A 22,598-nucleotide genomic window follows, 5' to 3' on the forward strand; every position below is an offset into this window, starting at 1 on the left:
ACACAGAGAATGCTATCAGTCATGGATAACACCCCCCCTTCCCATGTACAATTATCAGTGACTGACAGCTATCTCTGTATATACACACTTACACAGGGAATGCTATCAGTCATGGATAACACCCCCTATCATGTACAACTATCAGTTACTGACAGCTATTTCTGTATATACACTTACACAGAGAATGCTATCAATCACCGATAACAACTCCTTGTGTACAGCTATCAGTGACTGACAGCTATCCCTGTATATACACTTACACAGAGAATGCTATCAATCACCGATAACAACTCCTTGTGTACAGCTATCAGTGACTGACAGCTATCTCTGTATATACACTTAAACAGAAAATGCTATCCCCGGTGTAAAACTATCAGTGACTGACAGCCTTCTGTGTATCAACACTTACACTGAGAATGCTATCAATCACTGATAATATCTCCCCCATGTACAGCTATCAGTGATTGACTACCTTTGTATACTCACTTACACTGAGAATGCTATCAATCACTGATAACACCTCCCCGCATACAACTATCAGTGATTGACAGTTACCTCTGTATACTCACTTACACAGAGAATGCTATCAGTCACTGATAACACCTCCCCGCATACAACTATCAGTGACGGACAGCTACCTCTGTATACACACTTGCACAGAGAATGCTATTAGTCACTGATAACACCTCCCCATGTACAACTATTAGTCATTGACATCTATTTCTGTATACACACTTACACAGAGAATGCTATCAATCACTGATAGCACCTCCCTGTGTACAGCTATAGTGACTGACAGCTGTCTCTGTATACACACTTACATAGAGAATACTATCAATCACTGATAACACCTCCCCGCATACAACTATCAGTGACTGACAGCTGTCTCTGTATACACACTTACATAGAGAATACTATCAATCACTGATAACACCTCCCCCATGTACAACTATTAGTCATTGACATCTATTTCTGTATACACACTTACATAGAGAATACTATCAATCACTGATAGCACCTCCCTGTGTACAGCTATAGTGACTGACAGCTGTCTCTGTATACACACTTACATAGAGAATACTATCAATCACTGATAACACCTCCCCGCATACAACTATCAGTGACTGACAGCTGTCTCTGTATACACACTTACATAGAGAATACTATCAATCACTGATAACACCTCCCCCATGTACAACTATAGGTGACTGACAGCTGTCTCTGTATACACACTTACATAGAGAATACTATCAATCACTGATAACACCTCCCCGTGTACAACTATAGGTGACTGACAGCTGTCTCTGTATACACACTTACATAGAGAATTCTATCAATCACTGATAACACCTCCCCCATGTACAACTATAGGTGACTGACAGCTGTCTCTGTATACACACTTACATAGAGAATACTATCAATCACTGATAACACCTCCCCCGTGTACAACTATAGGTGACTGACAGCTGTCTCTGTATACACACTTACATAGAGAATTCTATCAATCACTGATAACACCTCCCCCATGTACAACTATAGGTGACTGACAGCTGTCTCTGTATACACACTTACATAGAGAATACTATCAATCACTGATAACACCTCCCCCGTGTACAACTATAGGTGACTGACAGCTGTCTCTGTATACACACTTACATAGAGAATTCTATCAATCACTGATAACACCTCCCCCATGTACAACTATAGGTGACTGACAGCTGTCTCTGTATACACACTTACATAGAGAATACTATCAATCACTGATAACACCTCCCCCGTGTACAACTATAGGTGACTGACAGCTGTCTCTGTATACACACTTACATAGAGAATTCTATCAATCACTGATAACACCTCCCCCATGTACAACTATAGGTGACTGACAGCTGTCTCTGTATACACACTTACATAGAGAATTCTATCAATCACTGATAACACCTCCCCCATGTACAACTATCAGTGAATGACAGCTATATCTGTATACACACTTACACAGAGAATGCTGTGAACAACTATTAGTGACTTAAAGCTATCTATGTATACACACTTAGACAGAGAATACTATCAATCACTGATAACACTTACCCCGTTGACAATGAAGTCCTCCTGCTCTTTATCATGAAGCTTGCAGATTGAACTGTATTTTGTGGTTAGAGTTATTGTAGCAAATTAGTTTTCTTCTGCTGCCTAAAACTAAAAATCTACCCAACATGAATACAATTAGCAGTAAATATGCTGTAAAATGACCCAGAAATGACACAGTAAGGCGTATTGCACACGGCCGTATTGGCTTTTTCAGTGTTTTACGGTCCGCAAAAAACGGATCTGCAAAAAATACAGATGACATCCGTGTGCATTCCGTTTTTTGCGGAACGGAACATCTGGCCCCTAATAGAACAGTACTATCCTTGTTCGTTATGCGAACAAGAATAAGACATGTTCTATCTTTGAACGGAACGGAAAAATGGAAATACGGAAACGGAATGCATATGGAGTACATTCAGTTTTTTTTTGCGGACCCATTGAAATGAATAGCTCCGTATACGAAGAAAAAAAAAAAGGAAAAAAAAAGTTTGTGTGCATAAGGCCTAACCAGTATCTTTTGTTGTAGGTCTTGAACTGTTATCACACATGGATATAAGTGAGAGAAGTTATGATCTTGGTTGTCTTGAAAGGTTAGTAAATCACCTTTTTTAACCTAAATAGTCCGTTGGATGTGTTCAGCCTTCCTCTGGATCAAAACTGCAGGGTAACCAGTTGAAATAAATGGATGTTTTTTCCAGTGTTCCCAAAGCAAATGCAAAACAACCTCGTTCTTGGACTGGCCAGTACTGCTATAATGCCAAGTAGGACTAAGGCTGGGTTCACATTGCATTTAGCCCTCTGCTGGGCGTTCTCTCAGGGGTATACAACTAAATTCTCAAAAACTGCATTAAAACATATACCACGATGAATCCACTCACTTCAGTTAGGCCGAGTTCACACGCAATGCCCGATCGCCGGCCGTGGGTTAGCCGCATCGGATCGCGGACCCATTCATTTTAATGGGTTCGCGATCCGCCCGTTCCACAAAAAGATAGGACCTGTTCTATCTTTTTGCGGAACGGAAGTACGGGACATAACCCCGCGGAAAGCACTCCTTAGTGCTTCCGAGGGGTCCCATTCCGTGCGGCCGTTCCGCAATTCCGGATTTGCGGACTCATTGAAGTGAATGGGTCCGCATCCGTGATGCGGAATGCACACGGAACTGTGGCCGTGTATTGCGGGCCGCAATACGGCCACGGATCACACACGTTTGTGTGAACTAGGCCTAAGGCAAACAGAGTTCAGGATTGCGGTAATCTATGTACCCTGTCTGACCCATTTCTGTTCATTTCCTGTGGACTCTGCCTTGTAGTGAATGGATCCATGCATACATTTCAGACTTATCATCAAATTGTGGTCTGAACAAAGCCTTAGGCTACTTTCACACTAGCGTTCGGGCGGATCCGTTCTGAACGGATCCGCTCATAATAATGCAGACGGAGGCTCCGTTCAGAACGGATCCGTCTGCATTATTTTTAGCATATAACAGCTAAGTGTGAAAATAGCCTAGTACGGATCCGTCCAGACTTTCAATGTAAAGTCAATGGGGGACGGATCCGCCTGAAGATTGAGCCACATTGTGGCATCTTCAAACGGATCCGTCCCCATTGACTTACATTGAAAGTCTGGACGGATCCGCACGGATCCGCACGCCTCCGAACGGCCAGGCGGACACCCCAACGCTGCAAGCAGCGTTCAGCTGTCCGCCTGTCCGTGCGGAGGCGAGCGGAGCGGAGGCTGAACGCCGCCAGACTGATGCAGTCTGAGCGGATCCGCCTCCATTCAGACTGCATCAGGGCTGGACGGCTGCGTTCGGGTCCGCTCGTGAGCTCCTTCAAACGGAGCTCACGAGCGGACCAGTGAACGCTAGTGTGAAAGCAGCCTTATTTGTGCTTTTTTTTTGTTTTAATGTCATTGTATTGTCCTGTAAATAGTTACATTTATATAAAATTATAGTTTTCCGCATTTTTCTACTTTATACTGCAGCCCTGTACGGAGGCGGTATGCTCAGAGAATGTCCAGTCGACTGACCTCCATTGCTTTTCCGGGAGATGACCTGCTAAAACAAATAAGTATAATTGGGGGTAACAGAACGGGAATCTTTATCCATCAAGTTACCCCGAGGTCAGCTGCTGATGAAATGTCACTACTGCCAGGATACCAGATTATGGCGGTACGTAATTCTGTCCACTGTGGGGAAAGAATGTAATTTTATAGTAATTAGTGTATTAACTTCATGTAGTGGAAGTTAATACAAGCCACTTACTAATGTATTGCGATTGTCCATATTTCCTCCTTTGCTGTCTGGATTCATTATTCCATCACATTATACACCACCCTTATCCATTACATTATACACCACTGAATTCAGCTGTGAAAAAAATAAACAAGATTATACACTACACATATTATTTAAATGTTTTTTTTTACATTAAATAAACACTCCCACAAAAAAAGTTATTCTCTGACCGGTTAGAAAGGTCCATGATGTAAACAGTAAGTGAAGGTTATCTTCTTACCAGTGACTGTATTTTTGAGTTATAACCTCCCTTCTGATCCCCAGCCGTGGCATGTGACCAGCACTCTAATCTCCAACCGACACAGGACAGGAAGTCAGTTACTTCTCTATTCATTCCTTTGAGACTGACATTGTGGCTCCCATAGGAATACATAGAGAAACTGGCTTCCTGTCCACACATAAGATGTTGTGTTATATGGAGATCAGAGTGCTGGTCACATGACACAGCTGAGGATCAGAAGGGAGGTTATAACTCACCAATACAGTCACTAGTACGAAGATTACCTCCACTACAGTTTACATCATGTACCTTTCTATCAGGTCAGAGAATAAATATTTTTGTGGAAGGTCTACTTTAAAATATAAAATTAAAATGGTTTTTACTTTTTTTTATTTAAAGTTTTTAAAGTTCATATAGCGTGCAATTATTTTAAAGGGGGTCTCCAGGATTTTTTTGATTGCCTATCCTAAAGTAAATTTGAGCTGAGCGCTAGTAAAAAACTCCATCCACCATTTAATCGACAATGCTGTGTACTTCCAGCACGGAGCTACTCTCGAATAGCTGATCGATGGTGAATGCGGCATATGAGATCCCTGCTGATCTAATACCCATTCCAGATGAAAGGTCAATCTAAAAATCCAGGAAAACCCATCTAATGTTTAAAGCATACATTGAATGGCATCAAAAAGAGGTGGAATTAGCTTCTCTATGCATTCTGCCAACAGTGGCTCTTATGGTGCAGCTATGGTTGTCTATTTGCTGTTCATAATGATATCACTTTATGAGTTCTTACATTAAAGGAGTTATTCCGTGATTGATGTCAAACAAATGTGATGTGACTAGGGTTACACCATCTGTTATTCACAAACACAGAAAGCCACCTTCCTTTCTTCTTGCCGGTGTGATTGTAAACTCCATATGCCCTCACCATAGTGGTTGACCTTTAGCTTTCGAGAGCCCCTCTATTTGGCAATGCCTAGAGCCGCCGTTCTAGATAGTATTGCCCCTGCTTGCAATGATGAAGTACTTTACTGTACTCATTGTATGATATAATAAACTGTAATGCAGTATATAATGTAATGCACTGGGGTTATTTGATGCGCTTCAGTAGAATCTATTAGTTCCTACCTTTTAATCTGTAGTCTTTTAAAAAAAACAGGTACACTTTGATGTTTTGAATCCTGCATATAAAGTAGACCTAGAAGGGATGACTTTCGAAGATGCCCACTGCACCCTCAATAGGGTGAATGGTTTCTGCTGCCTTTCTGTCCGATGCAACATGGAGGGTAAGGAAGTTTATATGGTATATTATCTTTAAACAATGCAAATTCACCTAAAACTGTGATATTTAATGTTACATAATGTTCTGACCTAGTAAAGTGTGCAGTGTGACAAACAGCTGCCCAGCGGCACAGCCATGGCAAGTGACCCACATTATGTGATGCCTCCAGACCACAATTATGGGGTCAGGAAGACCTTTTGAGCTGTAAACCAATTTTATTATAGTTCCAATGCATTTAAAATGACAAATTGAAGGGGTTATCCAATGACTAACAAAGCTAGAACCAGCCCTGCACCTCACATGGATCCAGAGATCTCCCCAGTCATTCCTCTGCTAGATTTATATCAAGCTGACAGCTCAGGGGGCGTGTCTTTCCTGCTGCAGCTCAGGGGGCGTGTCCATGCTCTTCCTATCACAGATCAGGATGCCGTTGAAGGATGAAACTGAGCATGTGCGGCCATCTCTGTGAGCAGGACAAAGAAATAAAAAATGAAGAACAAACAGCAGGTGGCGCTATACAGATACATTTCATTGAATAGCTCAGTAGCTATCCTAAAATTTTAATTACATGCAATTACAAAAGTATTCTGAAAACTGTAGAATATTTTTCGCGGGACAACCCCTTGAATCTCCTACAGTTTTATTCATACAGCTCCTATGTGTCTCCATGGTAACAGACAACAAACAAACCCTGTGTAGTCTGATCCTACAGTCATACGTTCCTCTATGTGTCCCCTATGTCTTGATCACATATTTAGTCTACATTAGCATACAACTGGGAACAAATGGAAGGGAATATGACCGCAGGATCAGACTACGCAGGGTTTGTGCTAGAAGTGCAGTTTTACAGCAAGTGACAATAGACTCATGATTGAAAAATTTATTTATTCATTTATTTTGTGATTCTGGGAGTGTACTGGTTCTCACTGAAAGGATCTGCCTGGCGTGTGGAGATTTACTGACAGGCAATGTTCCATGCATCAGTTTTGCAAATTAGAGATTTGCAACAAATAGTGTTGTTTCTGACTATGGTACTTTGTAAATTTGTGAATAATTAAGAATTTTTGTTGACAAATCCCATGTCATACTACAAAGCTGTTCCCCTCTAGACACAAAAAATTACCATGCAGCAGCATACCAAGTACCTACAGCCTAATTACATTTGCGCCACCTTAACCCCTTAGTGACTAGCTTGTTTTGGGATTTACTGACCAAGCGTTTTTCTTTCTTTTTTCAGTGTCGCTTTTCAAGAGCTATAACTTTAAAAAAAAATCCGTCTATATAGCTTTAAGAGGGCTTGTTTTATGCGGGACAAGTTGTAGTTATTAATTGCACCATTTTGGGGTAAACATAACTTTCTGATTAACTTTTATTAGATCTTTCTGGGAAGGAGATGGGAAAAACAGCAATACTGCCACTGCGTTTTTACGGTATAAATTTTACGGCATTCATTTTTCGGTATAAATATCTTTATTCTTTGGGTTAGTACGATTACAGTGATACCAAATACATATATATATACTTTTTGCAGTAAAACCCCTTTTTTAAAAGATTTTTTTTTTTTTAAACATTGCCGCTTCCCAAGTCCCATAACTTTTTTATTTTTCTTTCTATGGAGTTTTGTAACGGCTTGATTTTTTGCGGGACGACTTGTATTTTTCATTGGTATCATTTTGGAGTAAATGGCACTTTTTGATCACTTGTTATTACGTTTTTTCGGTGGCAACTAAGAATAAATTAGCAATTCAGTCTTTATTTTATTTTTTTATGGCGTTCACCGTAGGGGATAATTTATGTGATATTTATGTAGTTCGGGTCATTACAGACGCAGAAATGCCAAATATACGGGGAAGATTTTTTTTTGCAATTTTTTTCCTTGATAAGCGTATTTTCAATGGGAAAAAAAGTGTAATTTTTTTATTTAGCAAATGTGTTTTTTTTAACCACAACTAGAACAGACAGTATTTTGATTGCTTTTAAAATGCAATGTATTATCCCTATAATGCATTGCATTTTAATAGCAATGCTATTTTAACATTGACCAGCAAGCTGCGCCAGAGAGGCTCAGCCTGCTGGAAATTACTACAGCTAGGAAATCGGTAGCCAAGGAGGCTTCACACACATCGGCACCCAGCGATCGCATTTTAGGGGTAACAATGGGAGACAGAGGGAGTCCGCTCCCTCTGTCACCGCTTTACATGCGACGGGCGCCATTGCCCGCGGCATGTAAATTGTTAAACAGCCCGGATCGGCACTTGTGCCGCTCCGGGCTGTTAGAGCAGGGCCACGGCTCTCATGCAAGAGCCGGGCCCCCGCTACCCGCTGCACGGGGGATCCATGCAGCGCTTAGACTGGCGGCCTAGCCTAAGGCCCCTTAGTGACCGCTGTAAAAACACGTATCGGTGGTCACTAAGGGGTTAGAGAGGTTATCTCATTATTCATGTAAAATATGATATTCAGACATCATATAGGACATGACAACCTCTTTCTAACAAAGCTAGAACCTGCCCTGTACCTCACATGGATCCAGAGACTCCCCATTCATTGCTCCGATTGCTCTGCTAGATTTGTATCAAGCTCACAGCTTAGGGGGGTTGTCCTTTCTGCTGCAGCTCAGGAGGCAGTTAAAGGATGGAACTGGGCATGTGCGTCCACCTCAGCAAGGTGGATAGAGAAGTAAGGAGAAAAAAAGCAGGTGGCGCTATACAGATAATGTTTATTGAATAACAGTCTGGAATTTACTAAAAAAATGTCTATACTAAAAAAATGTGTGACCTCTACATACATGTGAATATCCATAAACAGTGTCACTTCAGCCGTAGTTTTATGTGGGGAACGGATGAATAGATACTGAACCCCACTCGGTCTAGATCCCACCTGACTATTTCTAAATTTAGCTACTATTTTTAATTGTTATCTTCAATAAAATTTGTTAATAATATTATTTTTAACCATCTCAATAGGCGGTGAGCATCCATTTATTTGTAGAAGACGGAAAAACATAAATACGACCCCTCTGTTAGGAGTTTCGAAAAAAGTGAATGGAAAGCTCACCGTGCAAGTGCGGCTATCACTCAATTTACTTCTATGGGACTGCCGGAGCTAGCCAAGCCAGCGCTCATCTATTTTAAGCAGTCCCATAGAAATGAATGGAAGGCGGCTGCTCTCTGCTCACTTCAGGGGTCCCCGTTCTGAAGATAGGTGCAAGTCTCTGAGGTGGGACCTGCACCTATCTGATACTGCTGACATAGCCTAGCAATATGCCACCAATGTGATGTGAGAACCCCTTTAATGTAGCAAAATAATAAAAATTGAATTGGTCTACAGAACACACGACCAGGTGGAGCAACCATATAAAGAAAGGTTTTCAAAGTATCTGAAGTATCTGCAAAAGTCACAAGTATAACCAGAAACAATTGTTCCGCTCTATCAGTGTCCACACAAGGTGACGAGCTGTATGGCAGTCCTCCTTCTCCTCTTTCTCCAGGAATAAATATTATTCCCCATGGGTTGGTAATGGCTCCACACCCCCTTTCCAAGATGGTCTCAAAAATGGTGTATCTATGTTCAGAGAAAAACACAGGACACATACATAGTGCAATAAAGCTTCAAAGATGTCATAGGAGATCTTGATGGGATTTATTCATATTTGGAAACATAAAAGTACCTTCTAGCAATGCATAAAAATCCATGTGGCCTTAAACTAAAACCAGCCTGGCCTGAGTTTCACTAGGACCGGCATCTTGTGGGACATCATCCCAGCAAGGCCAATCCTGCAGGACCCGAGTTAGGCTGGTTTCTATCATACATTTTTGAGTATAATTAAATCCTATTGATACAAAGGTATCTTAGAGCTGTTGTTAGTTTTTATATAGAGTATATGGGCCTTACGGGTAAAATACAATGTTTTTTTTTTCTGGTTTCAGATTATCGAAAGCTGCTGAATACTATACAGAATGGTGTATTAACCTCTGGTGACTCATTTTATGTCCGTGTAAACCTTTCCATGGCTGCACGTGTGGAGGGCGGCCTACAAGTGAAATGTGGGGACATTTTACATATCACAAATACCATGTACAAAAACCGTTGCCAGTGGTTTGCCCACAGAGTAAATAATTACACTATGAAGGATGGAGAATCGGGTATAATTCCCAACTATCGCCAGTAAGTTTGTAGAAGAGATTGTATGCTTTTGGATATCATTTTTTTTTTCCATTTTATTCATACTTTACTCATGCTTTGAAACAGGGCAAGGCATTTTGATGTTCTAGGACGGTAAGGCAGGTGGTCCCCCGTGATGGGTCATAAACATTGTAAATAATTACACCAGTCCAGACTGTGAAATAATACAGATACCAGGTGTGAGCCCAAAATAAATAGTCACTAGAACCCACTACAAAATACCAAACCCCAAGATAAACCCCAGACCATATCCGAAAATAATGACACCATACCATACACCATAAGTACTGATATCAGACCCCAAAATAAACACAGATACCAAGCCCTGAAATAAATAGACACCAACCAGACCCATAAACAAATATAGACACCAGACCCAAAAATAGACACCAGACCAGACCCCAAAAATAAATACAGACACCAGATCTGAAATTAACATAGACCCCAGACCAGACCAATAAACAAATATAGACACCAGACCCCAAAATACATACTGACACCAGAGCAGACCACAAAATAAATACAGACCCTAGAATTAATACAAACCAGAGAAAAATTACAAACCTCAGAATAAATACAGACCCACAAACCAGATTCTCTAAATAAACCACACATCAGAACTCCTGAATACAGACCTGAGACACAGAGTAAATACAGACCCCTTAAATAAATATAAACCTCATGCCAGATGCCCCTAAATACAAATCCTAGACCAGATCCCATCAAAAATGCAGAATAAAAATACACTAACATGCCACATACACTAACATGCCACAGCTGACAGTCTCCATCTTTGTACAGTTTTACTGCTCTGCCCTTTGACTTGAGGACCACCACGTCCTGACACACCTCAAGATTCAAAAATGTAACTACAAAAATTCTTGTTTACCATAGCTTCATGTAACCTCTGGAGATGGTGTATTTTATGCAAAAAAAAAAAAAAAAACACTGGCCACCAAAAAGACCTTCAAAAACACCAGAAACAAATGTATGTGTGACACCAGCCTAGATGGGCCTTGTTTAATTCGCTAAGTGCTTGTGTTTTATATTACAGGGCTCAGCAGCAACTCATTACATCTATACAGCGGATGACTTGGCAAAATGGGATACCACGTATGGTGAGCACTGGTAGTAAAAGAAATGACAGACAGTTGCATGGATTGGGGTGTATAGCGCTGCACTGTACTATACACCTCATAGTTGATAAGGTTGAGAAATAAAACAGGTCCATCGAGTCCAACCTATAATCCTACAGTGTTAATCCAGAGGAAGGCAAAAGCCCCTGTAAGACAAATTTACAAATTGCCTCGAATTAGGGAGACCATTTCTTCCTAAATGAAAAATAGAATAAAAACTATTTAGAAAAAGCCATATGTATTCCAAAAGTTTACCAATGCAAATTACAAGCCACTTGAGTTTGAAATGTTTTTCATCTGCAAAAGTAGAAAAAAATATAAAATAAATTATGTGACATTGTATCACTGAAATCTTAAAACCCACAGAATAAAGTTTTCATGTTCTATACCGATGTAACTATTCTTAGGCCTGATGCACACAACCGTTTTTTTTTAAGGTCCGCAAAAACGGGGTCCGTGATCCGTGACCGTTTTTTCGTCCGTGGGTCTTCCTTGTTTTTTGGAGGATCCACGGACATGAAAAATTATTTAAAAAAATCAAGTTTGCCATTGAAATGATAAGAAAAAACGGACACGGATCACGGACGCGGATGACAATCTTGTGTGCATCCGTGATTTTTCACGGACCCATTGACTTGAATGGGTCCGTGAACCGTTGGCTGTGAAAAAAATAGGACAGGTCCTTTTTTTTTCACAGGCAGGAAACACGGATCACGGATGCGGCTGCCAAACGGTGCATTTTCCGATTTTTCCACGGACCCATTGAAAGTCAATGGGTCCGCGAAAAAAAACTGAAAATGGCACAACGGCCACGGATGCACACAACGGTCGTGAGCATGAGGCCTTACCTTGACAACTTAACAAATTAAATAAATAGTTGCAAGAAACAGTTTTTGACTTTTTCAACGGGTTTTATGTCGGGGCATCACAATGTGACAGAATATCGCAGCCAAGTTAGAAAATGCTCCATCTGTTTTACTGCCCAGTGATAGCTGTAAAAATAAAACCTACAAGACCATGCCGGATTTGCTGGTGTTTTCTACCCTGTCCATAGAAAAGTTATGGCTTTTAAAAAACTATCGCTAAATAAGATTGTGCCCTTAAAGGGGTATTCTAGGATTTTACTACTGATGGACTATCCTCAGGATAGGCCATCAGTATCAGATCGGCAGGGGTCTGATACTCGCACTCCTGCCGATCAGCTATTTCAGAGTATCTCTTGCACCGGAAGTTGGTGCCGGAACGACACAGTTCTGTCTACTGTGTAGTGAATGGGAGAAGAGCTGCAGTTACCAGCTCCGTCCATTACAGGCCACAACAGGATACCACGAATACTAGGGATTATGGATACAAACGCTCAGAGTTCATGCTATAACCAGCAACTAAAGAGCAGAGACCATGAATATTTAATGGAAGGCTAACTAGTTAAAGCTCTTTCCTAAATTAACCAAGCTGGGCAAGGTGATCATCTGATTAAGACCAGCCGACCATAGCAACTACCCCAAACTTGTAACACCACAGAGAACCCACGTACTGTACATTCGGGCGAACCAAGCATGCATGAGCATGGGGAGATAGGGAGGAACAGGGCTGAAAGCCCTGGTGCACCAACGCACTTTTCACTGCAGCTTTGTAAGAACTATTCTTTCACTGGTGAATGGAAATGTGCTCAAAACTGTTGGATTTACTCTACGGAAATACGGAGAGTTTACCACAAGAAGAAAACCGTTGGCAAGCCTTATATCAGAACCAAAATAGAGTTTGCCACATTACACACAGAAAAGCTTGTACAGGTCGGAAACCACATCTGATGGACAAATGCAGTGGAGCACGGAAGGGAGGGAATAGTTAAAACTGCCCCTTGTAGCCTAATCTTGCCCATGACTTACCCTCTTGCTGCCTCTGTGTTGTAACTTGGAGACAGCTGTTCATTTCTCAGAAAAGTTTGGCCATGGTAGGACAGGAATGGGGGCAAGTTACTCTACAGTAACTCCAGATCCAGATGCTGACCTGGATCCTGCTGGTTTCCATTGTATCTGTATCCATGGTAAACATGCAAGGTGGTGCAGAAGAGTCCTGCTAGGCTCCATACCCTCTGTGTCCGATCAGACTAGTATCTTCTCATATAGGGCCAGCAACCTTCAGCACTCCAGCTGTTGTGCAACTACAACTCCCAACACGCTTCACTCACTTTTATGGAAAGTGTGCATGCTGGAAACTGTAGTTTCAGAACACTAGCTGTTGCGGAGGTTGCTGACCCCTGGTCTACAGTGTGATAATGGGTGCTACCATTCCTGTTTGTGAATTCCCAGCTTCCGAACTAATATTGCAAGGGTTCTGAGCTTGGTTCTTTGTGTATGTCAAAGAGGGTATATATGTGTTTGTATGTGAATTTGTGTACGTATGCGTGTGCTATGAATTGTGTCTATGTTCCCCAGTGTGCGCACCTGGACACATAAGAAACACATCGACTGGTACCAGAATGATTGGAAGCAAAAAGTATGGAGAAAGGAAAAAACTTCTCATCATCTCAGTGTTTATATAAAACTCATTATTGTGATATAGAATAAATGTGGCCCTTTATTAATTAGAGTAAGTTGTGATATACTTCTCAGGCCACCGAAACCTCGTTTTTACATGCATTTATTTCTTGTGTTATTCTCTCCTCAGCCTAAAAAGCATGTTCGAATCATCAGCACTGATCGCTGCAGTTCTCACTTACTCTGGACGTCTCTAAATTGTGGCACATGCAGATGTGAAGGTACAGGAAATATCTTGTATGGTCTCTGCGTATCTGCATTGTGATGGTATCCTTAGGCTACTTTCGCACCTCCGGTGTGAATTTCGGCAGGCTGTTCTGGCAGAGAACAGCCTGCCATAGTTCAACGGATCCGGAACTGCCACTGCATTCGGCAGACAAGCGGAGAACGAGCCAGATACAAACCGCTGCATGCTGCGGTTTCTGTCCAGCTGATTCTCCGCTCGTCTGCTCAAACAGCCATGCCAGAGTTTCCCACCTAAATATACTATGGCTTTATGGTTGTTTATTTGCTTTACTGGTGCTGTTATATAGATTATTTCTAGATATGAGTGAAGTTTTGAAAAATTCGATTTGGCTGCTTCTCCAAAGTTCGTCAAGAAACTTGATTTGTTCCAAATTAATTTGTCACAAATCACTCTGCCTTAGGGTGGGTTCACACTAGCGTTAGGGATTCTGTTATGGCTTTCCGTTATAACATGGTTATAACGGAAAATAACGGAATGCCCAGACAGAATGCACAACGGAAGCCTTTAAAAGGCATTCCGTTTGCTTTCCGTCCTAATAGAAGTCTATGGAGAAGCATAACGTATTTGTCTGGGTCCAGTTATGCAAGACGGAAAACAAAGTCCTTCATTTTCCGTCTTGCATAACGGGACCCAGACGGATCCGCTTTGATTCCCATAGACTTCTATTAGGATGGAAAGCAAACGGAATGCCTTTTAAAGGCTTCCATTTTGCATTCTGTCATAATACAAGTCTATGGGCAGAAGAATGGATCCGTCTTTCCGTCTTATGGATTCCGTTATTTTCTGTTATAACCATGTTATAACGGAAAGCCATAACGGAATCCCTAACACTAGTGTGAACCCACCCTTAGGGTGCGGCCACAAGGAGCAGCCGTGCTGAGGGTGGATTGCAGCCATGCTGTGGTGAAGAACCGCGCGGCCAATTAGCCCACAGCTGCTTTTCATTTAATAATGAAGACCACACTGTATAGTTGGTCTTCATTGTTAATGGCCAGGCGGCACAAACAGAGGCTGCTGCTGGTATGGGGTTTGGCTGGTTAGGTGAGAGGACAATATGCATAATATTCCTGTTCCGGCCTGCAATCTCCTGCAGGTTATTTTACAGTAAACACAGAATATTAATCAGCTCTGGCATACCCACTTCTCTAACCCCAGCGCTCCGATGCCCTACAGGTGGGAGCCCTTCTTCTGCCATCTGCTTTTCCTCCTTTTCCACATCATCTAATATTGATGAGAATATGTCATCAGGAACATCCAGCTCCTCCTCTCTCTGCATCTTGCAGACTTTTCTAGGACATAGAGACTTTGAAGGATGATTTGGAAAAAGTAAAGCCAGCAAAAGATGAGGATAGTCATCATTAAGACCTGGCCTCCCTAAGGCTGAGTTCATACCTCAGTTATTTGGTCAGTTATTTCAGCCAGTTATTGTGAGCCAAAACCAGGTGTGGGTCAAAGACACAGAATAGATGCGAATCAAATCATTACACCTGATCTCTGAGTAGGCATCACTACTGGTTATGACTCACAATAAGAGATGGACATAACTGACCAAATAACTGGTCTATGAACTCAGCTTAAGGGTCCATGCACACGTCCGCAATTCTGTTCCACATTTTGCGGAACACAATTGCGGACCCATTCATTTTTTTATATGGAGCCACACTATGTGCTGTCTGGATCAGCATTTCTGGATCCGTACTTTCGTTCCCGAAAAAAATAGAACATGTCCTATTCTTGTCCGCAATTGCACTCTCCCTGCACTCTCCCTGCACTTTCCCTCTCCAATATTCTTCTATTAATCATTTTCGGCAACACTGTCCCTAGTCCATGAGCACTTACCACATCTCTCCCTATGCTCAGCTCACAGGACAATGACGGAGACTGCGCGGGATGAGGGTTTTATAGGGATGTGACATCACAGGGGATGGCTATATGCAGATTGGCTGGCTGCACAGCATTACAGAGGGATCTTGTGCTCCCGGCCTTGTCTTCTCTACACTTAGTTTTGCTTTGTAACACGTGCAGATGCCATTTTAGGTACCGGTACGTCATGTGTCCTAAAGAGGTTAAAGGGAGTCTGTAACCTACATAACATGTTTTAAACTGATTATATAGCTCTGTGGGAGGCAGATCCATAACACTGATGGTACCCATTTTTAGTTTTTCAGAGCCTCCAAAGTGCCAAAAATGAAGTTTTAAAGATATGCAAATTCCCTATCGCAAGTGCCCAGGGGCGGAGAGTGTGCTGCAAGTGCCCAGTGCTCCCCGCCTTACTTGCTCCTGACTCCTCCCCCCCTGTATTGTCCAGCCAGCCCTGTATCCTTGCAGAATCTTTTTCGTCTCCTTTCATAATCCAGAGCCTGTGTGCTTCACCGCCGGGCCCGTTACTTAACTGGCGCATGCACACTGCATATCAGTATGCCTCTGCCCACAGTGGGCAATGTACTGCGCATGCCCGGACCCGGCGGTGAAGCGCACAGGCACTGGATTATGAATGGAGATGAGAATGACGACACAAGGATACAGGGCTGGCCGGACGATACAGAGGGGAGGAGTCAGGAGCAAGTAAGGCGCGGAGCACTGGGCACTTGCAGCACACTCTCTGCCACCCTGGGCACTTGCGATAGGTAATTTGTATATCTTTAAAACTTCATTTTAGGTACTTTGGAGGCTCTGAAACCCGGGTACCATCAGTGTTATGGATCTGCCTCCCACTAAGCTATATAATCAGTTTAAAACATGTTATGTAGGTGACAGATTCTCTTTAATATAGTATTAATATGGTATTAATATGCTATTCCCGGCGCCAATTTGTGATTCAATAGCTCAAAAAAGATAGTAATTAGTACAGAAATTGTCTGTTTTTCTACATATATGTTATTTTTTAGCAATGTATATTACATCTTTTATTTTACTTTTTATTCAGAACCGACGGCCAGTTCTTCACTGGGAAGAAGCTGCTTAACACTAATGCCATACACTCTGGTGACTCACTACAAGATTGGAGTCCCCCGTCCAGTCCTCCTGGTCCCTTCACTGCTCGGAAGAATTTTGAGTGACAAACTATGTGCCAATAAAGACTTCATGAAGTGTGACACTGGTAGGTCCTACTTAGTTTCTGCATTAGCTATTACATGTTAAATGGCCATAGTAACATGCGCAGGAGATGTATGGGGCCCACTAAGGCACAAGGACATTGTAACTTGTAGGGAATACAAGTTGGTGGCTTTCTGCTATCTACCCCTACTATATGGGCTTTGTTATATATATGCCACTATTATCCAGACCCTCAAAGGGGTTGTCTGGCTGAATTACATTTTTTTCTACATTCCCCATAGTCATATCGACTGTTATAGGTTCCTACTGTTTTCCATTTCCTGGTTCCGGTTTGACATGCAGAAAATACCTGCTCAGTTAATCATTGGCTTAAAGGGGTTGTCCCACAAAAAAATATTCCACATTTTTCAAACCAGCACCTGAATCTGAACACTTTTGTGATTGCATGTAATGAAAAATTTTGTATAGCTACTGAGTTATTCACTGAAATCTATCTGTATAGCGCCACCTGCTGTTTTCTCTTTTTCTAATTTCTCTGTCCTGCTCACTGAGATGGACGCACATGCTCAGTTCCATTCTTCAACTGCAACCAGCTGCAGTAAAAAGGAAACACACCCTATGCTGCCAGCTTGAAATAAATCTAGCAGAGCAATTGTCGCAATGAATAGGGAGATCTTTGTCTGGATCCATGGGTGGTGCAGGGCTGGTTCTAAGTTTGTTAGAAAGAGACTGCCACATGCTATATGACATCAGATTTAATTTTTTACGTTAATCATGGGATAACCCCCTTAAGTGGGACACCCCTGTAGCCCCAGTCATCTCCTGCTGTTTCCTGTGTGTTGAGCCAGGACCAGGAAGTGAAGAGCAGCAGGAATTGGTAAGCATCGAAACAGCATCTGTTAGGGATCTGGGAGGTAAGTAATGCTTCTTTTTTTGTTTTGTTTTTTGTTTAACCCATTCTGCCTCTTCTTTCTCGAGACAATCATAGAAATATAGAAATCTATATGGCGAATGTGATTTTTAAAGAGTAAGAGTCCTTTTACAAGAACCGATGCAGGACCATAAGTGCCGATCGGCGATATAACAAGTTGATCAGCACTTATTTAAAGGGCCTTTACATGGGACAGTGCAAACTGCATGGGAGACCTAAGATCATGCCCATACAGCTTGCATATTGCCAGCAGCACATCCCTGCTTTATACATGAAGATGTGATTGCCAATAATGATTTTTGCGGGTGCACAAAAGATGGGTGTTTAGGAGGACTGATGAGTGGCCGACTGTTCTTACAAGCACATGTTCCTGATCATAGCTGATGTAAATGGCCTCTATTAAACCACCAACTGGTATCTAAATGATCCCTATAGCTCCAACTACATACACGTCCTTACAGAAAATGCTGGTGTGAATTTTGACATTACAAATAAAATTACAGAATGTTCACATTTTCTCATCAAAATCTGTCCTTTTCAGAGTGCTTGACAGATGCTGAATATGCGACAAGATACCAGCGTGGAGACATTATCGGTGAAAAGGAAGGAGAAAGCATACGCTGTTGTTTCACTAGGCAGAATGTTGAAGCAGTGGCCCAGCAGGTGAGTCGATGGCTACAAGGCTACAGTCACGCGACAGTACAAAAACCGCCTTGTGACAGATGTTTTTAGAACCCATTGAAGTCTATAGGGCTATTCACATGGCCGCTTTTGTAATGGCCAGTGAAAAATCGCCAGTCAAAAAATAGGACGTTTTCACGGCAGACGGACACCATTGAAATCAATTGGACTGTTTTTAACGGTCGTTTGGACAGAAGTGAAACCCTGTTGGGGGCATAAAATAAAAAATACTGAGGGCACTGCAGGGGTTGGGATGTAAAAAAAAAGCCTGCATCAGTTCTTAATGGCCGTTTTTAACTGCAAAATGGATGTAAAACGGCCATTAAAGAGTTTGTCTCACTTCAGTAAATGGAATTTATCATGTAGAGAAAGTTAATACAAGGCACATACTTATGTATTGTGATTGTCCATATTACTTATTACAATATTACAATATAATTCTATTCCCCCTACACTATAAGAAGCAAACTCTGTCAGGCTGAGCAAAGACACTGAATTTTAAAAAGGCTAATTTCCCTGGGTTCTGGGCCGCATTTCAGGGCATAGACTGGGAGCAGCTACTGTCACATAATAATACGGAGGATAAATGGGAGAGCTTTAAATCCACATTGAGTAATTGCACAAAAAATCTATTCCTTTAGGTAACAAGTATAAACGGCTAAAGTTAATATTACCGCTTTACAAAGCATTGGTGCGGCCTCATCTGGAATATCCAGTTCAGTTCTGGGCACCAGTCCATAGAAAGGATGCTCTGCAGCTGGAAAAAGTACAGAGGAGAGCGACTAAACTGATAAGGGGCCTGGAGGGTCTTAGTTATGAAGAAAGATTAAAAGAATTTAATTTATTTAGTCATGGGGTAATTCCGAGGAGGACCATGTGAGCGGACGCTGATGTAGCGTGTGTTGCTCTCTCCCGGCCTCGGGCTCATGGCGGGTATGAACTGAAGCATGGCGTGCTAGGAGTTCGGCTAAGTGGTATACCTCTGTTCTAATGCTTGCAAGTCTTCCTGTTTACCTGGTCGGTGGTGGTATGAGAAGGCAGAGTAAGATCTGAGGTGCGTCCCAAGTCCTGAAGCCGTCGCTAATATATCCTGCATGCCTGCGTGCAGTTCTACGGAAGCCCAGAGAGATGGTGAGAGGAGGTGTCCTGAGAAGTCAATCGCCTAAGAATCCTCCAGTCCTGCAGCATTACTGGGTGTTGAGCCAGAGTAAAGATCCAGCGGCTTCACCCTCGTGTTGTGACGTGAGCTTGGACCCTAGGATCGAGGAAGTAACTAGGCGAGAGGGACTGTTTGCCCCAAGCCGGTAACCGGAGTTGATTCCGAGGGCCCCCCTGAAACAGGCGGTTAGGAATACATCCTAACCGGGACACGTGAGACAAAGCTCGCTAAGATTAACTAAAATATTTTGTTGGCAACTAACATCCTTATATTAACCCTTCAACGCTTTACTCCAACTAAATTGAACTAACACAAGATTAACTGTTGCCCTGATGCCTTAAAAAAACTAAAAAAAACTCGGAAGAAGGGTGAGGGATGGGAAAGACAAAGAAAAGAGTGGAAATAACAAGGAAAGGGAGTAAGAAAGAGGGGGGAAAAAAACTCTCCTTTTTCTTCTTGGGCACGCTGACAGAAGAAGACTCTTCTGGAGAAAATTGTCCCTTTTCTAGGACCCTCCCCTCCTATTCTTTTAGACTCTTTTTGGTTCTACAATGAATATCCCCTTCCCTCTGGAATATGTGGTCTTTATTTTTCTATACACGCATGCGATAAGGACCCTCCTTTCTTATTCTCCTAGACTTTTTTTGGCTTTACAAAAACAGTCCCCTCCCTTCTGGAATATATGGTCTATACTTTTCTATACACGCATGTGATATTTGTTATACTTTTATTGGTCAAATCTGTGGGAACGGTCTACGAAATCGATATAATTGCGTAAATTAGGTGTTTCACTGCACTAAGTTAGAGGAGGAGGAAAACAAAAAAAAAAAAAATTCAAATGGCAAAGCAAGGTGGAGGAAGGAAGGGGATGGCGCTTGCTAATTCTGATGTTAACACCTTCCCGCTGGCACAGAGAGCCGCAGTGAGAAAGAAAAAATGGAGGTGGAGAAAAAAATATTATATTTTAGGAAGCGCCAAGGAAACTATCGAAGGTAGAGGACGGTAATGAAACAGAGGGATAGGTATAGGGTGATAGGGATACCGTTATCAAGGAGGCACCCAAAAGCAGTGCAAAGTATGTGCAAAATTGAGAAAAAAAGGAGAGAAAATTGCATATAATCTCCTCAAATGCTCAGGTGCAACCAGAGGGGGGAAAAAGAAAGGTACGCAGGGGCGCCAGGAAAGTGGTATAGGTACACGTGTAAGTTACATTAAGTCAGAATGGTGTCAATTGGAACAAATCAACCACCAGCAGAATTATGAAGATAATCGGTCAAACACAAATCATTAGGGTTATAGATAGATAATGATGTGGCAAAGGGGTAAAATCGTATAAAACAGATAAAAATAATGTGAGAATTTGTTGTGTCAAGTGGGGGACTAATTTTACCAGGGAGGGAGGTATAGGATAAGCATAATACACCTATACAGGGGCGTAGCTAAAGGCTTATGGGCCCTGGTGCAAGAGTTAGGCTTGGGCCCCCCCTTCTCTCAGTGCTTTGTGTGTCTTCTTATGCAGCACAAGGGTCTTTGGGCCCCCTCAGGCTCCTGGGCCCGGTAGTGACTGCTACCTCTGCACCCCCTATAGCTACGCCCCTGCACCTATACCTTCTCTGCCCCCGTCAAGATCGCTTGTCAGATGTTAGAGAATCGCCTCCACGTCCCAAAAGAATGGTGACCAGGGTTCCAGTGGGAAGATTTTTTATTGGTTCACAGCTGGAGAGGAAAAAGTTCAGTCTCCAGAAGCGTCAAAACTTCTTTACTGTTAAACTGTGAAGGTGTGGAATAGACTTCCACAGGACGTGGTCACAGCAGGAACAGTGGACAGTTTAAAAAAAGGTTTAGATGAATTCTTGAAAGTAAATGACATTAATGCTTATGAAAACGTGTAGAAATCTGAGTCTCACTTCCTTCTGGGATTCGCGTCCCCACCTATCCCTTGGTTGAACTTGATGGACTTAAGTCTTTTTTCAACCGTATTAACTATGCAACTATGTAACTTCCTATGCTGGCTTGATTCATTTTTCCATCACATTATACATTACTTGTTTCCATGGTTACGACCGCCCTGCAATGCAGCAGTGATGGTCGTGCTTGCACATGATAAGAAAAAAGTGCTGGCATCTCTGGTGGCTGGGACCATGGCACAGCACGTAGGCCAATGCTTTTTCCTATAGTGTGCAAGCACGACCACTGCTGCTGGATTGCAAGGTGGTCGTAACCATGGAAATGAGCAGCGTATAATGTGATGAAAAAATGAATAAAGCCAGCAAAGGAGGCAATATGGGTAATCACAATACATTAGTTAGTGGCTTGTATTAACTTTCTCTACATAATAAATAATTTTTGCTGAAGTGAGACAATGCCTTTAAGAACGGATAGACGGCCAGAAGATGGATGCACACCCTGATGCAAAATGGCCATGAAAAATTTACAGCGTGTCCGTTTTTAATGGCCATTTTTTTCACTGTAGCCTTACAGAAATCAGTAAAAAATCCTTTTGTCCTGAATGGATGACCTGATTAATTTCTATAATTTATCATGCAGAATGCGCACTGCCTTTTGGAACTTGGACTCTCCTGTCTCTCTGCTCTGATTCGTGTGGGAATTTATCCCATCATACTACACATCCCACTAAGTGAAAAGAGTACTAAAAAATTGAGGTGAGTATTACAGTATTATTTGTTACATATCCATGAGTAAAGTTTTGCAGCATATCGCTAAGAACCTTGAAGTAGACGGGAAAAAAACAAATGTGAACATGAAAAGTCGACATACT

General features: G+C 42.1%; 1 protein-coding gene across 4 annotated transcripts in view; it reads left to right on the forward strand.

The window, feature by feature from the left end:
- Positions 1-22,598, forward strand: part of CARD14 (caspase recruitment domain family member 14) — an 83,967-nt gene that overhangs the window by 58,296 nt on the left and 3,073 nt on the right. For all 4 annotated transcript variants that reach the window (XM_044300320.1, XM_044300321.1, XM_044300323.1 and 1 more), the window contains exons 12-20: positions 2,612-2,675; positions 4,072-4,258; positions 5,764-5,890; positions 9,813-10,050; positions 11,123-11,186; positions 13,875-13,965; positions 16,918-17,091; positions 18,521-18,642; positions 22,367-22,482. In XM_044300320.1, coding sequence (XP_044156255.1) covers positions 2,612-2,675; positions 4,072-4,258; positions 5,764-5,890; positions 9,813-10,050; positions 11,123-11,186; positions 13,875-13,965; positions 16,918-17,091; positions 18,521-18,642; positions 22,367-22,482 — 1,183 coding nt within the window. The remainder of the gene's footprint in view (positions 1-2,611; positions 2,676-4,071; positions 4,259-5,763; positions 5,891-9,812; positions 10,051-11,122; positions 11,187-13,874; positions 13,966-16,917; positions 17,092-18,520; positions 18,643-22,366; positions 22,483-22,598) is intronic.

The sequence above is a fragment of the Bufo gargarizans genome, chromosome 6 (genome assembly GCF_014858855.1).
Source record: "Bufo gargarizans isolate SCDJY-AF-19 chromosome 6, ASM1485885v1, whole genome shotgun sequence".
Taxonomy (NCBI): domain Eukaryota; kingdom Metazoa; phylum Chordata; class Amphibia; order Anura; family Bufonidae; genus Bufo; species Bufo gargarizans.